This window comes from Syngnathoides biaculeatus, chromosome 6 (assembly GCF_019802595.1).
Source record: "Syngnathoides biaculeatus isolate LvHL_M chromosome 6, ASM1980259v1, whole genome shotgun sequence".
Taxonomy (NCBI): Eukaryota; Metazoa; Chordata; class Actinopteri; order Syngnathiformes; family Syngnathidae; genus Syngnathoides; species Syngnathoides biaculeatus.
This window is the reverse complement of record NC_084645.1, coordinates 9,152,516-9,171,658: the sequence shown is the minus strand read 5'-3', so window position 1 is coordinate 9,171,658 and position 19,143 is coordinate 9,152,516. Positions and strand designations below refer to the sequence as shown.

Here is a 19,143-nt window from a genome sequence, read left to right as displayed (position 1 = left end):
GCTTCTGAGAAGGCTGCACGTCAGGCTTTGTGGACGGCGGCGGCTCTGAAGAACCCAGCCAAGAATCCCTCACTCAGTTACGTGCGCGCAGTAAAGCGCCCTGGGTCAACGGTGTTGTTTATCACGTACTGTGGCGGCTATGAACAACCCCCAAAAGCAGCATGGCTTGGCTCCGTCATAAGTCACACGGGCCGGCTGCGATGAGCCGCGATGGCTTATCTCCACCGCGGAAGTGGATCAGACGGGGATGCGGTTTGGCCGTGATTGCATATCATCTGAATATGGCTCGAAACAATAGTGTAATATAGCCCTGAGGTTCTCGAAACAATGGTGTAATATTGCCCCAGTAAATACACTTGTTTGTGTGGCGTTCTCCTTTTCGAAAAGAGCTTCCGTGTCACAAGGGACGTATTCGTCTCCCATAGTTAGGGTGCACTGCTTGTTTTCATCGGCAAAATGCGGGTGACGTCACGTACAGAGGATGCAGCAGATTTGGCGACAACTTGGATGTCGTAGAATGACGCTTCTGCAACTTTGCGCATGGATGACGCGCTCTCTGGTCACATTTATTTTTTTGTATAGACATTGAAGTGAATAATGTATGTATTTTTCATTACAATATCTATTTTAGAATGTTTATAGGGATGACACTTGGGGTTTAAGTGGAACATAAAATTCTACTATAGAAAGCAAAAGCCAAATATCAACAACCCCCAAAAAGGCTGCTGCCTTCTCTGGGCCTGAGTTCATCTAAGATGGACTGCCGCAAAGTATAAAATTGTTCTGTGGTCTGATGACTCCACCTTTCAAATTGTTTTTGGAAATTGTCAATTTGTTAGTGCCAATGGCATCGGTATGGCATCTGTGAAGGTACCATTAATACTGAAAGGTACATTCAGGTTTTGGAGAAACATATGCTGCCATCCAAGCAACATCTTTTCTATGGACAATGCAAAATCACATTCTGCATGTGTTACAACAGTGTGGGTTTGTAGTAAAAGAGTGCATGTACTAGACTGGCCTGCCTGAAGTGCAGACCTGTGTCCTATTCAAAATATGTGGTGCTTTTTAAAGAATGAAATACGTTAATGGAGACCACGGACTGTTGGTGTCACCACAGTTGTTCCACATATGAGACACGCAGGATTTTTTTTTACATTGGTCAAAAAAGAACTTGTCCTTTGATGAACTGTGAAAGTTATGTTTTCATTGTTTTTTCTGCCATATTTATGGAGTGTTAAAGCATCTCAACATTGTTTTGCCTGTTACCTTCCCTCCATGAATGCTACAATTTGGTCATGACCTTTGAAGTCTCCTTTTTTTTTTTAAATTGTCATTTCCAACACAAATAAAAAAAAATAAAAAAAAATGCTATCTCCGGCACAATCTTAAGTAGCACTTTTGTTTTTCTTTTTTTTTAAATTTAGAATAGCAAAAAAAAAATAAAATGTAAACATCAGACTGATGACTATTTTTAGAACAGGTGGTGCCTGCTGGCACCATGTTGTTGACCCGTGTAATTTCTATTCAAGAGACAAAGAAAGCAGAAACATTTTAAACTGCTGTCATGAATTTGATAGGGCAGAGGAAAAGTCTCATTTAACCCATGTAAAATTTAGGGTGCAGTTAAGCCTAGTAAATTGTTTTAATATAAATGGAAGTGCCTTAAAATTCTTTATGGATTCTCTACTATATCGTCATTCCTAATTTACTTCAAACATTCTTATACATTTTCTCCATGAAAAACTACTGTTCACTTTGAAAGCGATCCCAAATTAAAGGTAGCGTTTGCAATTTTGAAAAAACAAAACAAAATGTTATCTTATATAATGTTTGTTAAAACTCTATGTGACCTTATAATATATTATTATTATGATCTTTTGAACGATCCTCACATATTTAATTTTAATTGTTATTTTAAAACCTCTGCTGTCACAAGAGTAACACTTTATATCAGAGATTGGAGCAAGAGAAGGCGTGGCTGGATAGAGTGTCAGTCATTTGGCGTGTACACACATGCGGCCACACGCCAGAGCCTTGCTTTCTATACACCCAGCAACATCATTTCGACTTTTTTTTTTTCCTTTGGCTGGATTATTTAATTCTGGTTAGCAACAAAAGTAATGGAGTTGGGGGAGGAATTGGAAAGCTCTCGAGACAAAACAAAGCTAAACATATACAGTATAATGCATCTTGTCTCGTGCATGTTCACATGAGTGACCAACGTTTTGGAGACGTGAAGGAGCAGAGGGATGAGTGCATACAATAATTCTAGGAATAACACACTTCGATGCGAGATTCTGGTGGCATGGTGGAGCAACTGGTTAGCACTGGGGTTCAAAGCCCAGCCCCTCGTGTAGCATTTGCATGTTCTCCCAGAGCCTGTGTAGGTTTTCTCCGGGCACTGCAGTTTCCTCCCTCATCCTAAAAACATACATTAATTGGAGACTCCAAATTGCCCCAGGTGTGATTGTGAGTGCAACTGTTGTCTGTCTCCATGTGCCCTGCGATTGGCTGGCAACCAGTTCAGGCTGTACCCTGGGTCTGAAAATGGATGGATGGATGGATGGATGGATGATCGATTCCATTAGATTGATCATAGGAATACTGTATTTAATAAAATATGTGGTTACATTGTGCTTTTTTAGATCATTGATGAAGAAGACACACAGTTCATGACCAACTGTCCTCCTGCAGTTACTGAGAGCACACCTCGCAGACGAACCAGGATCCAAGTTTATTGGACAGCGCCACCTACTGGTAGTGGTTGTGTCATACTAAAGTAGGCTTTTTTCTCAAATTTCATTATTTTTTTCCAAAACTCTCAAACATTAGCAACCTTATGTGTTAAAATTAACTATTCAATCACAAATCTTTGCATACCCAATATATTGTTCTGCTGTCACCACCCCATTTATGAGAACATTATCACAATAGAATGTGTATCAGTTGATGGCTTTATGAGGCAGTTGTTGGTGATGCTGTACCAGGTTGACTTTACCATCCATAATGCCTTAGAGTCTCCCATTTTCCCCATTGATATAAAGAAAAAATGTATTTCAAATACAGTGATGATAGATACTTTTATCCACCTCATAGGCTACCCTTCACCTAATTCCAATCAACTTACAGAAGCTGTCATTGAATGCGCAATTGAAATCATCTCACCCACAATGATGTCTTGTCATTGTACTTTATCTTGATAACTGTGTTTTACTTTCTTTTTAAATGTGGAGCATAACTGGCATTTACACCTTTTAAGGGTGTTCTCATTTGTCCTTGCCCTTTTTGGGACCTGTATTTTCTTTTTAACGACAACCTGAAAACAGAAATAAAATATGCAGAGGACAAACTGACAAAGAACTTACCTGTACTACAGTATACTATGTATTTTTATACTTATGGAAGAACACGTAAAGTTTAGATAAGGTATATCTTTGAAGATCATCCCTTCACTGATGTGATGAAGATGAGAAAAATACGTCCTTCCATTTATTTCCTTTTCCCTACACTGGAACGTCAAAAGTTCTGTTTTTCTCGTTTCAAAATAGATGTTTTTTTCCATAGCCTGTAATTTAAAGTTCAATATTTCAGTCCCAGGTTGTCATTATCCAACCTCTCTCAGTCCACAGGCTATTTTCAACTTATCATGTTCATCAGTTTTCATTTTAGTATATAAAACTGATAGACATAGAATCTGCTGCAAGCTGCCTCTTCCCATGTCTGTTGTACATTTTCTACTCCTGTGGATTCCATTTCCTCACCTAAGTTCCCGAGAGAAATAACTTCCATGACTCTCCCGCATCTGAGTGAGATGTGCCGACATGTCTTTACTGCCCATATACCCTCCGAGCTGCTAGTTTTAATGCATCTGCTACTTTCCATTTGACAGATGGGATGCATCCATCTCAGTGTTTGTTGGCCAATAAATCTTTCTTAGCAAAACGGCACGTCTTTAAATGCAAATTCACCTCCCATTACTGTCGCTGTCCTCTACCAGCCGGAAGATGAAGATTCAATATAGCACCACCCAAAAAGTTCTATCCCACTTCCTAAAAACTTCTAAAGCTTCATTAACTTGACTGTCTCTTTAGAATTTAATCTTCCATCCTTACTTAATATTTTCCTCCATTTATCCGAAGTCAAGCCACAGAGGGGAGGAGCCTCAGTAGGAAGCCTAGACTAGACACTTCCTCCAGCATTTCTGAGGGGAACCTGAGGCATTCCCCGGCCAACTGAGAGACATAGTCTCTCTACTGTGTCCTGGGTAGTCCCCAAGGTCTGCACCTTATAGGACATGCCCAGAACACCTCACCAGAGAGGCATCTGGCAGGCATCCTAATCAGATGCTCGAGCCACCTCATCTGGCTCCTCTCAATGTAAAGCTGGTTGTCTCCTGTTCCCTTCTTCCCTCACACTTGAACAAGAGTCTAAGATAATTGAACTCCTCCACTTGGGGCAGGATCGGGGATCTCATTGATTCTCATACCAAGCGCTTCACACTCGGCTGTGAACCACTCCAATGAGAGTTGGATATCATGGCTTGATGAAACCAACATAACCACATCATCTGCAAAAAGTAGAGATGCAATACTGAGGCCACCAAACCGGACTCTCGCTATGCCTTGACTTTGCCTGGAAAATTTTCCCATAAAATAAGAAAATAGAACAGAACTGGTGACAAAGGGATGCCATGGCAGAGTCCATTCCTCACGAGTCCAACTCACTGCTGGCAAAGCAGGCCAAACTCTGGCACTGGTACAGGGGCTGAACAGGCCATATCAGAGGACCCTGCCAAGGGCGTAGAGCTGGTTCACTGTTTCATTGCTGAGATGAAAAACACAACCTGAGGTTCAACTTCCCAATGGACTTTCCTCTCTAGCAACCTTTAATAGACCTTTCCAAGGAGGCTGAGGAGTGTGATCCCCCTGTAGCTGGAACACACCCTCCGGTCCCAATTTTTAAAAAAGTGAACCCCATGGGTGAAGGGCCGGCCACCAGGTCCTCGCCTTCGAGCATCACCACCAGGCCTGGCTCGAGATGGAGCTTCATAACTTCTTCTTCTAAACTTCATAGATTTTTTTTTCTTCATGGGAAAATCTTTCAAATCCCATTAATTGTAAGCATCAAGGATGTCATTTATAAAACATCTGCACTCTGCATGGAGAGTATTTTTTTCAATAAACACCAAGGGACACATTTTCACACTGCACTGAACTTTTTTTTTTTTTTTGGGGGGGGGGGTCACAACTAAACCCAGAGAATGTGCATTTTAAATCAACACCTAACTTTTACTCATTGTGTGTTTGTTTTTGGAAAGGAGAGACTGTCTCTCCAGTCCAACAAATGTCTGAATGTGATTGTGAATGGTTGTTTATCTGTGCCCTGTGATTGGCCGACAACCAGATCAGGGTGTACCCCGCCTCTCGCCCAAAGATAGTTGGCATAGGCTCTTGCACGCCCGCAACCCTAGTGAGGGTTAGCTGTGTAGAAAATGGATGGCTGGAAGGATCAAGCTACATTTTCAGAGGAATTTTAATTTTTCATCTGAAATTTGGTCTTTTATTTCATTGCTAATCATGATTTGCATTATCTGTGACGTTATGTAGCATGTCGCTGATAGTCTGTGGTACACTCGCCTGACTTTGGTGCATGCAGTGTGGGTTTAGTTTCCACTCAGTGACATTGTGTGTATATACAGTATATACAGTGCATTGTGAAAGTATTCGGCCCCCTTGGACCTTTCAACCTTTTGCCACATTTCAGGCTTCAAACATAAAGATATAATTATTTTTTTGTGGTCAAGAATCAACAAGTGGGACACAATCGTGAAGTGGAATGAAATTTATTGGATATTTTATACTTTTTTAACAAATAAAAACTGAAAACTGGGGCGTGCAATATTATTTGGCACCTTTACTTTCAGTGCAGTAAACTCACTCCAGAGTTTCAGTGATGATCTCTGAATGATCCACTTTTGACTGATGATGATAAATAGAATCCACCTGCGTGTAATCAAGTCTCTATATAAATGCACCTGCTCTGTGATAGTCTCAGGGTTCTGTTTAAAATGAAGAGAGCATCATGAAGACCAAGGAACACACCAGGGAGGTTCGAGATACTGTTGTGGAGAAGTTTAAAGCCGGATTTGGATACAAAAAGATTTAAGATTTAATTTTCAAGGAGCACTGTGCGAGCAATCGTATTGAAATGGAAGGAGTATCAGACCACTGCAAATCTACCAAGACCCGGCCATCCATCTAAACCTTCACCTTGAGCAAGGCGAAGACTGATCAGAGATACAGCCAAGAGGCCCATAATCACTCTGGATGAACTGCAGAGATCTACAGCTGAGGTGGGAGCGTCTGTCCATAGGAAAACAATCAGTTGTACACTGCACAAATATGGCTTTTATGGAAGAGTGGCAAGAAGAAACCCATTTCTCAAAGATATCCATGAAAGGTCTGGTTTAAAGTTTGACACAAGCCACCTGGAAGACACACCAAGCATGTGGTAGAAGGTACTCTAGTCAGATGAAACCAAAATCCAACTTATTGGCCACAATGCAGAACGATATGTTTGGCATAAAAGCAACATAGCTCATCAACTTGAACACACCATCCCAGCTGTCAAACATGGCCATGAATAGAGCCAAATACAGGACCATTCTGAAAGAAAACCCGTTGGAGTCTGCAAAAGACCTCAGACTGGGACGGAGATTTATCATCCAACAGGACAATGATCCAAAACATAAAGCCAAATCTACAATGGAACGGTTCACAAATAAACGTATCCAGAATGCCCAAGTCAAAGTCCAGACCTAATTCCAATCGAGAATCTGTGGGCAGAGCTGAAGACTGCTGGTCACAAACACTTTCCATCCAACCTCACTGAGCTCGAGCTGTTTTGCAAAGAAGAATGGACAGGAATTTCAGTGTCTCAATGTTCAAAACTGAGACATTCCCCTAGCGACTTGCAGCTGTGATTGCAGTAAAAGATGGCGCTACAAAGTATTAATGCAAGGGGGCCAAATAATATTGCATACCCCACTTTTCAGGGTTTTATTTGTTAAAACAGTTTAAAACATCCAATAAATTTCGTTCCACTTCACGATTGTGTCCCACTTGTTGATTCTTGACAAAAAATATATATATATATATTTTATATCTTTATGTTTTAAGCCTGAAATGTGGCAAAAGGTTGAAAAGTTCAAGGGGGCCGAATACTTTCATAAGGCACTGGATGTCCTGTGAGTGACTGAATGCCAGTCCAGGGTTTAGTCCCCCTTTTGCCAAAAGTCAGGTGGGATAAGCTCCAGCGCCCCGTAACCCTAACCAGGATAAGCAGTGTTGAAAATGGATGGATGATATGTTGTCATTTCGATCCCAACATGGATTGAGAAGAAGACTGTTTGAATCCAGATGAAGATTTCAGAAACAATATATTTTTTCCCCTTCAAAATGATCTATCCATTTTTTAACGGCTTGTCCTCTGGGTCGTGAGTCATTTGGAGCCTTTCCGTTGTCACTTTTGGCGGAGGCAGGGTACAACCTAGACTCGTTGCCAATGATTTGCAGGAAAGAATGTACATTAACAATTAGAGTGAAAATAATAATTTGAAAGTCATTGCTTACTTGGATTAAAAAACACTTCATATTATTATTGAATTGTAAAATTCAGTGTAAAATGCAAATACTATTTAGGATAATTGACAAAAACAGCATGTCTTATAATTTTGAGGACACTATTCAAGCCAATTGGCTAATAGCTTTTCCCCAGAGCCATTAACTCCTTGAACTCAAACCACTGAAATAACAGTACTGTAATGGAGTATTATGCAATGGCACTTTTGTGCATTTATGTATTTTTAGCAATAACTGTGCCTTAATGTTTTATCTATTGTTTTTATCGATGATGTTCTTCATTTTTTATTGTACATGGCACCTTGTGGAGACCACTCATCATTTCGTTGTATGCATGGGATATAATGGCACTAAAGGCTTTTGATTTGATTGATTTGATTTAATATTATAATAAGGTCATTTATAGGTCCATAACCATGTAATTGTTCTTTAAATCATCCTTAGATTGTTGCAACTTCCACCTGTATAGAGTTGACAATAAATTTAAGAAAATGTGGTTAACACTATATATTTTCTTAACACTTAATTGTGCAAAAAAATGTGTACACATTTAAATACAATGTGTATTTCCAGTTAATCAATTTGTCCAGATGCCAGCTCCAATGTAACTGCAAACTTTCATTTTTCAAACACTTTTTTTTCCCTGGGATCACATTCGCAGTTACATAATGTTAAATATTTGGATTATTATACTGAAACAGATTTTTTTCTCCCCGCCATCATTCATATTAATCTGGTGTGACGATGGAGCTAGTAGATTTTATTCAGTCATATGTTCTAATTATCAAAGCCCTGAGCACTTCAGTGGTAACCTGACATACCAGATATGTTGCTTCAAAAATCCATCTGGGAAAGAGAATCTGTTTAGAGCAGGCAATGAAAAAGGGGACGTTTTGTTTTTCAATCCCATTACAAGTTACTGAGATCAACACTTAGATTACATTAACAATGGAGAGTTAATATCAGAGCATAAATGTTTTCGAACAGGGAAATAGTTTTGTTGTTCACTTCTGATAGCCTCCAAGGATCCAGAATGACATTAAGTTCTTTAAGCACTGTACCCCATTTACAGTACAGTTAGTGATGTCTTAAGACAATTTTTTTTAGCGCAAGGTGACCCCTGTGGTATTTCCTTTTGTTTGCATTTCTTGAAGTCTTCATTACAAACCACATTTGATAAAACCAGAATTGAAAAAGTGTAGATATCTGCAAAGGTTTAGTGATTTTGACCTTTTTTTTCTAGATCTGGAGAAACAAACTGGAATAAGATCCTACCTTACGTTTTTGACCTTGCACACTAAAATCTTTTCAAACATCTGGATATCTGAAAGATTATTTTTTTAAAAAATTTAAAGTTCTGAGGACCCAGGTTTAACCCCTCCCTGTGTGGAGTTCTCCTCGTGCTTGGATGGGTTTTCTCCCACATCACAAAAACATGAAACATTAATTGGCCAGTCTAAATTGCCCCGAGGTGTGATTGTGAGTGCGGCTGTTTGTCTCTATGTTCCCTGCGATTGGCTGGCAACCAGTTCAGGGTGTACCCCGCATCCTAGCCTTTGACAGCTGGGATCAGCAGCTTTTAAAAAACTCCATCAACTGTTGTCTCTCCTCGACTCAGTTGCTCACAGAGCACTCTTCATTTTGCAGCTTAAGGGAGGAAGTCAAATGTCAGACCATCCTCAGCTGGCTGTTGCCGTAACTCTTCAATGATCCTGTAGAACTGTCTGCCTCAAAGGAAACAGCAAGTGCTGACTCTCCCTAAAGAGATGAGAAACTTGGTGCTTGGTTTCACCGGTTTTGATTTTTTTTTTTCAATACATTCTCGATTATTTTTGTCTTTTGTTTCCTTCTTTCCTTCAATCATTATCACTCACCCTAAGATAAAAAATACATACAAAATAAGCCCATTTCAAAGTCAGACAGCTTACTTTTCAAGCGTCTGTTTTGTTAGTTATTTTGCAGTATTTGTTTTACACTTATATATACTGGCTTCATTGGCCATCTTTGATCGTGCAGTGTAGTGCGGGGAAGGAATAGCTCCCAACTGGTTGTACGACAAAATACAATGTGCAAAAAGCCGTCAAAACACAAGTTATAAACTGAAGTCAGCAATACCAGCAGGTTTGCGATTTTTTTGACCAAATATGGTGAATCATGTCCAAAATTAAACACAAGTTATTGTTCTTACCATATATTCTTGTCAAGTAAATAAAAGATGTCATGGAACATTATTTGATGGTGTTGAAAGTTTGCATACAACAGCGCAGAACCAAGACACAGTAGAGCTGTACCACTAAGCAACAACAACAACAAAAAAAGGCTTACATTACTAGATAATAAAATACTCCCACCTACCTTTCACCACTTCAAATACCCTTAAAATCAGCCTAAAATGCCATAGCAGGGGACTTGATTGCACCCTACTCAGTAGAGTAAAAGAGTTTGTGTACATTTATGTGGGAGTGGATAAACTTTTAATGCTTGTTCTATTTTCCAAACAAGATTGCCGATCACAGAGACAAAATGAAAAATTAAAACTGTCCTGTGACTTGGTGAAATTAAGAGTTTAATAATCATGCAAATTACAAAACATTTGAAGTGCCGTCAAATGGCAAATCACACTGTTGATGCACACAACGGCAGACAGACATGCATGGACAGACGCACACACACACAAATGTGGACACTCTTGAAAGAGGTTTTCTTTCATCTTTTTTATGGACTAATACCATCTCCAAAGGCTTATTGCAAGATTTTGACAATGGAAAGAATTGTCTGTGACAAGACATCTTGCAGGACTGCGGCAGGGATCCATTAGAAAATAAATACTTGAAAATAAAATCCAGCTGTTTAATTTCGATCACCTTCTGAGTTGACACATTGAATATACGTTTGCATTCCTTATATAAATAGAGTCATGCAGCATCACCGTGCATCCATCCAGATGCTTCAATGCTGCTGTCTGGAAACTACACAGACACAAAGTTATTAGTAGATCCATTAAATGTTAGGAATCTAAAAGGCGCAATTTACAGTTGAATGGATAACCGAGACTGGTTGGCTTACGGTAGCTTGTATTAAGCTATCCTAAATTTTCCTTTCCTTCCTTTCCACCTGGATTGTTCGTTCGTTTAGCCCCATTTCTTACCACTACAATCCTGTTGTTAAAAACAACACGACAATGATTTCTGAGGTCCTTGACGCTTTTAGTTGACTACATTGCTAGGACTGACAATGTGAGGAATGGTGCCAATGCCTAAGGAAGGAAATCACCTGATCACACTATGTTCACATGGGCTGTTGTTTACGTCATTCAAGCAGAGCACAATCGTCTTCATTAGACAATTTAGTTGTGTAGAGATTGTGAATAGTGACCTTAACGAAAACATTCGCACTTCTCAAAAGATTTACATATTGGCATTAGATTATGTACTGTATATCAAATGTGCGAATTTGTATAATGCAGCAGAACCTCGGAGTTTGAGCAAAATTCATTCTTTTGAGGTGTTCAAAATCCTATTTGTACAACCTCTGAATTTTTTCTTCCATAGGAAATAATAATAAATGAGTTTAATCTGTTCCCAAACTCCAAATAGTAAATTAATATTTTAATTCCTATTTATGCAGTACACCCTGTACAACCTGCCTTTAAATAACAACAATTGCGCGATGGCCTGCTTTGAAATGCTTGTCACTCCTTTGGCCATATTAGCTGCCGTTGATTACATTTTTATTCTTTAGGAAAATCAAAATCGGAGACTTAGCCATATGATACTAGCTAGCAAGAGCTGTAACAAATATGCCCCCCATTTTCATACTAAGCAATTACAGTATCTCCTTCCGTGCGTGCTCACACTACCAGCACACACTGGCTCTGATATTACTGGCTGCTTGACCTGAAGTGGGCAGAATTTTGTCGTTTGGCATTGCTCCCCTTGACTCAGCTACACATTCAACATGGCTTCAGCTTTTCTCAGGTGTTCGTACACTGAGCCATTTTTTTTACGCTGATTTTTTTGGTCGAACTCCAATTTGTACAACACGCGGAACGTTCAAACTCCAAGGTTCCACTGTACATACATGCAAATACATGCGTGCAAATGGCGAAATTTGCTGTTTTGAACACAAAATACACTATTTACGGGAATTGGATAGATATGAGGCGTTTTTACAATGCTGTCACTGTCATCATAGGCTGTTATACTCCTTGAACACCAGAAGAAAAACTTCCACCGGTTCTGCTGTTAAGGAGTAAAGCCACTTTTACTCCTTTACAAGTGTAAGTGCTGGTGACATTGAAGATTGAGTTAAACAAACAACACAACGAAGATCTTATACAACATCTTCACTTGGGCTTCCCAGGCATAGGTATTAACACTAGATGATGCAGCCTGTGTGATTGTCATGCCTCTGTGGGGGCCATGTTGGGATGATCATCATTATCATGAAGTCAATGGCGCTACTCATGTTTATCCATCCATTTTTTGAGCCACTTATCCTCACAAGAGTCACGAGAGTGCTGGAGCCAATCCCATCTATTTATGGGCAGGAGGCGGGCACATTTTGAACTGGTTGCCAGTCAATCGCAGGGCACACATAAACAAACCATTCACAGTCACATGCACATATCCAGGCAATTTAGAGTGTTCAATCAACCTACCAATGCATGGTTTTGGATGTATGAAGAAATCGAAGTACCTGGAGAAAAACGATGGCAAGATGGAGAGAACATGCAAACTCCACACAGCCTGTCCTCAGAACTGTGAGGCAGGCACTCTAACCAGTTGCTTCACTGTGCCACACTCATCTTTACATTTAGACAAACAAACAAAAAATTTCATGTATTGTAGTATTGTAGTTCTCTCTGCCCAAACATGAATATTTCAGCTTACTTATAACTTTAGAAAACACTGTGCAGTAAATACCATGTTTTGATTGTTCATGAAACTGCATTTTGTATTTCCTTGGGTTGTCTCTGAGGGATATTAAAATTGGTTTGGTGATTTGAAACCTTTGTGTGTGATATATATGCAAAAAAAAAAAACTGAAGTCAGGAGCGGGGGTGAATACTTTTTCACAGCACTGTAATCCTGTTTCGATGTAACTTGATATTCAACAAGGTTTTAACAATAATGACGTGTGGTGGGCACCCACCTCCCAAATTTCCCGTTTTTAGAATACTTACCTGGCATGCATTTGTCATCTTTTTTTTTTCACAGTAGGTCATGAAGAATCGTTCTGAAAATCCTAACCCAAATACTCCCACAGTCTGATGTTTAGGTATGAACGTGAAGGGAATTTTTAGATCTCACTTAAGGCAATGAAGGAACAATTTAGTTCACTGAGGTTTTTTTTTTTTTTTTGATCAATACTTAAGACTTGTGTCTGTCTGGATTAAGGCTGGAGAATTTAGAACACGCTGTCAAACAGCAGCTCACAGTTTGACGTGCTGTCACCGGGAGAGCGGATAGTTTGTTGACCCTTGCTGTAGTTCTTGCAGCAACAGCATGAGAAAACTGCTGGCAAGGACAACTTGTGCATAACAGTCTGGACAAAAGGAAGAGAAAAGCATTGAACTTGTATACAGTATGCTTATACAACTTCGATTGGAAAACTTATTTCTTAACGTCTGTCTTTTGACTGTTTTTGCTACCCACACATGTAGAAAGGGTTTTTTAAGAGCATATTTGGCTGAGCTCCCTTCAGCTACCAGAAGGACACGATGACCTTATAAACAGAATTTTTTGTATATGCTCATGACTGTAAGGAATATGCTCAAGGGATCACTCAGTATTGTGCACAACATTGAAGCCAAGGCAGAACTATGAAAACTTTTTCAGAGCCAAATGTTTTGGGAAAAGGAGGTGCTTTAACAAAAAAAAACTTCTCTTACTTTCCTTCCTCTTTGAAAGTCCAACTTGATTGATGTTCACATTTAATCTAGGAGTCAGGATTTTTGACAGTTTCTCCCCTGATGAGATAACATAATTTAGTGCTCTTACTCTCTAAAATTAATATGACAATATATTTGAGTGTTTTTTTGCAAATAAATATATCAAAGTATGGACTTGCATTGTTGTTAAAGTAATGTGAATAATACTTCATGGTAATATTCTGAAATTTATGGGAGCAACCTTGATTTGAATATTTTATACGTACAAGTTGGTAAGATTGTTGTAAATACATTTGCAGTGGAAGCTCAACAGAATGAATTAAAAGAGTTAGGGCCTTATCTGATATAAGTGATTGTCTATTACATTGAAACACTTTTTTTGGATGCCATATGCATCCATTACCGTACAGTACAAAATGATTGTTTTGTAGTTCTTTTTCATGGCTTAACATGCATTGTGCAGTACAAAGTTATTGTAAATCAAGACAATAGTTTCACATTTTATCCAGGCTTAACCCTAGTATGCTTGGTCATGGTGCAAGGAATTATCCATCCATCCATCTTGTTAGCCGCTCATCCTCACAAGGGTCGTGGGAGTGCTGGAGTCTATCCCAGCTGTCAAAGGGCAGGAGGAAGGGTACACCCTGAACTGCTTGCCAGCCAATCGCAGGGCACATTGAGACAAACAGACGCACTCACAATCACACCTATGGGCAATTTAGAGTGTCCAATTAATACGTTCTAAACAAAGCAAAGCAAAGCAAATTTATTTCTATAGCCAATTTCATACACGAGGTAACGCAATGTGCTTTACATGATTAAAGGCATTTGAAAAAAAAGAGATAAAACATGTAAAACAGGATGAAAACAATAAAAATGACAAACAATATTTTTAAAAAAAGACAATAAAACCGCATACAGCGCCAGTAATATGATCAAAAAGTAGATATATTCTAAAAAGCATGAGAAAAAGTTTTCAACCTGGATTTAAAAACATTCATACTTGGGGCTGCCCTCACCTCTGTTGGTGACTTATTTCATTTGTTTGCAGTATAATAGCTAAATGCTGATTTACCATGTTTGCTTTGGACTCTGCGCAGCACTATTTGACCTGAGTCAGTCAATCTCAGAGCTCTACTGGGTTTGTATTCTGTAAGCATTGCTTTCATATATTCAGGACCTAAATCATTTAATGATTTATAGACAAGTAGCAGAACTTTAAATCTATTCTAAAGCTAACTGGAAGCTAGTGGAAGGACTTTAGGATTGGAGTTATATGCTCTTACCACTTTGTTTTGGTCAGAACGCGAGCTACAGCATTCTGAATGAGCTGCAGCTGTTTAATACTCTTTTTGCAGAGTCTATTCAGAAGACCATTACAGTAGTCAAGTCTTCTACTTTTCCTTTTGGCTTGTCCCGTTAGGGGTCACCACAGCGTGTCATCTTTTTCCATCCAAGCCCATCTCCTGCATTTCCTCTCTAACACCAACTGTCCTCATGTCTTCCCTCAAAACATCCATCAACCTTCTCTTTGGTCTTCCTCTCGCTCTTTTGCCTGGCAGCTCCATCCTCAATACCCTTCCACCAATATACTCACTCTCTCGTCTCTGAACATGTCCAAACCATCGAAGTCTGCTCTCTTGAATCTTGTCTCCAAAACATCCAACTTTGGCTGTCCCTCTAATGAGCTCATTTCTAATCCTATCCAACCTGCTCACTCCGAGTGAGAACCTCAACATCTTCATTTCTGCTACCTCGAGTTCTGCTTCGTGTTGTTTCTTCACTGCCACCATCTCTAATCCGTACATCATGGCCGGGCCTCACCACTGTTTTGTAAACTTTGGCCTTCATCCTAGCAGAGACTCTTCTGTCACCTAACGCACCAGACACCTTCCGCCAGCTGTTCCCACCTCCTTGGACCCGTTTCTTCACTTCCTTGCCACACTCACCATTGCTCTGGATTGTTGACCCTAAATATTTGAAGTCCTCCACCCTCGCTATCTCTTCTCCCTGTAGCCTCACTCTTCCCCCTCCACCTTTCTCATTCACGCACATATATTCTGTTTTACTTCGGCTGATCTTCATTCCTCTCCTTTCCAGTGCATGTCTCCATCTTTCTAATTGTTCCTCTGCATGCTCCCTGCTTTCACTGCATATCACAATATCATCTGCGAACATCATGGTCCAAGGGGATTCCAGTCTAACCTCATCTGTCAGTCTATCCATTTACCACTGCAAACAGGGAGGGGCTCAGAGCTGATCCCTGATGCAGTCCCACCTCCACCTTATATTCTTCTGTCACACCTAAGGCACATCTCACCATTGTTCTGCTGCCATCGTACATGTCCTGTACTATTTTAACATACTTCTCTGCCACACCAGACTTACGCATGCAGTACCACAGTTCCTCTCTTGGTACTCTGTCATAGCCTTTCTCTAGATCCACAAAGACACAATGTAGCTCCTTCTGACCTTCTCTGTACTTTTCCACTAGCATCCTCAAGGCAAATAATGCATCTGTGGTACTCTTTCTAGGCATGAAACCATACTGTCGCTCCCAGATACTTTCTTCTGTCCTGAGTCTAGCCTCCACTACTCTTTCCCATAACCTTATTGTGTGGCTCATCAACTTTATTCCCACAGCTCTGAACATCGCCTTTGTTCTTAAAAATGGGAACGAGAACACTTTTCCTCCATTGTTCAGGCATCTTTTCGCCCGCTAGTATTCTGTTGAATAAGTTGGTCACAAACTCCACAGCCATCTCTCGAAATTGCTTCCATACCTCTACCGGTATGTCATCAGGACCAACTGCCTTTCCATTTTTCATCCTTTGTACTGCCTTTCTGACTTCCCCCTTACTAATCATTCCCACTTCCTGGTCCTTCACACTTGCCTCTTCAACTCTTCCTTCTCTCTTATTTTCTTCATTCATCAACTTCTCAAAGTATTCTTTCCATCTATTTAGCACACTACTGGCACTAGTCAACACATTTATATCTCTATCCTTAATCACCCTTACCTGCTGCACATCCTTCCCATCTCTCCCTCTGTATCGGGAACCTGTAGAGATCCTTTTCTCCTTCTTTCGTGTACAACCTGGTGTACATGTCATATGCCTCTTGTTTAGCCTTCACCACCTCTCCCTTTGCACTACGTCGCATCACAATGTATTCCTTTCGCCTCTCCTCAATCCTCTCCGTGTCCCACTTCTTTTTCGCGAATCTCTTTCCTTGTATGACTCCCTGTATTTTGGGCTTCCACCACCAGGTCTCCTTCTCCTCTTTCCTACCAGAAGACATCCGAGGTACTCTCCTGCCTGCTTCTCTGAATATATTGGCAGTAGTATTCCAGTCTTCTGGGAGCTCTTCCGGACAATCTAGCCTCTCTCACCTCTTTTTGATAGGCCACACAACATAGGTCACACAACATTCTTCCTTTCTCAACTTCCATCACCTGATTCTCTCCTCTACCTTTGTCTTCTTTATCTTCCTACGCGCTACCAGAGTTATCCTACACACCACCATCCTATGCTATCGAGCTACACTCTCCCCCACCACTACCTTACAGTCAGTAACCTCCTTCAGATTACATCGTCTGCACAAAATATAATCTACCTGCGTCCTTATAACTCCGCTCTTGTAGGTCACTATATGTTCCTCCCTCTTCTGGAAATAAGTGTTCACTACAGCCATCTCCATCCTTTTTGCAAAGTCCACCATCTGTCCCTCAAAGTTCCTTTCCTGGATGCCGTACTTACCCATCACTTCTTCATCGCCCCTGTTTCCTTTTCCAATATATCCATTACAATCTGCACCAATCACAACTCTCTCGCTCTGTCGGATGCTCAGAACTACTTCATCTAGTTCCTTCCAGAATTTCTCTTTCAACTCTAGGTCACATCCTACCTGTGGGGCATAGCCGCTAACCACATTATACACCACACCCTCAATGTCAAATTTTAGTCTCATCACTCGATCTCATACTCTTTTCACCTCCAAGACATTCTTAGCCAGCTCTTCCTTTCAAATTACCCCTACTCCATTTCTCTTACCATCTACTCCGTGGTAGAATAATTTAAACCCTGCTCCTAAACTTCTAGCCTTACTAACTTTCCACCTGCTCTCTTGGATGCACAGTATATCAACCTATCTCCTAATCATCATCTCAACCAACTTCTGAGCTTTTCCTGTCATAGTCCCAACATTCAAAGTCCATAGACTCAGTTGTAGGCTCTCTGCATTTCTCTTTTTTTTTCTGACTGTGGATCCGGTTTCCTCCTCTTCTTTGTCTTCGACCCACAGTAGCTGAATTTCCACCGACACCCTCCAGGTTAGCAGTGCCGGGGGCGGGCATTGTTAACCCGGGCCACGACCGATCGGGTATGGGATTCTTTAGATGAACGCTCATATTTGTTTGGCAGAGTTTTTACGCCGGATGCCCTTCCTGACGCAACCCTCTGCATTTATCCGGGCTTGGGACCGGCCTACAGATTGCACTGGTTTGTGCCCCCATAGGGCTGCATTACAGTAGTCAAGTCTACTTGAGATAAAAGCATGGTGCCAGCCTGCAAGGAATTAGTATGCTTTTGCAAAGACGAACGGTTTGAGAAAAAAAAATGTTACCTAAGCAAAAATAATGTTTCAGACTGCAAAGACATGTTTTGTATTTCTCAGAGTGAACACTGCCGCCATGCCTCTCTCCGTCTCTGCACTGCGTTCTAAGGCACAATACAAAATACATATAATTGTCATGACATGGCTGCCCCACATTTTAAATGGCCACAACATAGGCACAGGAGGCACATATTTTGGTCTGTGATCTAGTTTTATGTCTGTTACCAGTCAATACGTCAGTCCCATTCTCTGTCCGCATTGCGCCACAATGCCTGTAAACAGCAGTGCCCAATTCAAAGAGACAAAAGGAAACTGTTTTGTTCAGTCTGGTCGGTGTGTTTTATCCGATAACCGCTCAATCGTACTCCGTTTTATCAAGGTCCCACTCTACATATTTGTTTAATTTGCACAATTCTTGTACGATTATTGTATTAAATTGCTGTTTTAAAAATTAACTTTCTACTTTGCACTGTACTTTCCGATTATAAATGTTAAATTTGTCAAAGGAATGCGTTCTACCTCTCTAGCCCCAATTGTTAAACACAATGGATAGTGGCAGCCGGCAGGCAGATACAATATTTGCATGGTCCATGATTTATCCAGATCCTGGTTTGGTGTAATTGTCTGGAAAGCTGGAGTCAGGGTTGATTAAGAAATGTTAATTTACTTTCTTTTTCAATGTAAAAGAAAGTAAATGCATATATTGCATTTCCTTCCTGACAGTCTGAACAGCATAATAAATTTCAGTTTTATTTGTTGATTCTGCCATTAAATGACTTGATACACACAAATTGACCATTACCAACACTGAATGCATAATCGAGTCATCAATTGAAGCATAGGGATGTTCTGTATATTTCACTTTGTTTTCAATTTCATGCCTTAGCAGTCAACCCTATTGCACCATTTCGTCTGTTAGATTTACAGGAGCATTATAATGAATACCATCAATATAAGGTCTCCAGTTTCCTCCCTTATGTCCTGCCAATGTGT

At 40.3% G+C, this 19,143-nt stretch overlaps 1 protein-coding gene across 4 annotated transcripts in view; it reads left to right on the top strand.

Moving 5' to 3' along the window:
* The window catches only part of spon1b (spondin 1b), a 117,802-nt gene that overhangs the window by 40,732 nt on the left and 57,927 nt on the right, over positions 1-19,143 (top strand). For all 4 annotated transcript variants that reach the window (XM_061822261.1, XM_061822259.1, XM_061822260.1 and 1 more), the window contains one exon: positions 2,649-2,782. In XM_061822261.1, coding sequence (XP_061678245.1) covers positions 2,649-2,782 — 134 coding nt within the window. The remainder of the gene's footprint in view (positions 1-2,648; positions 2,783-19,143) is intronic.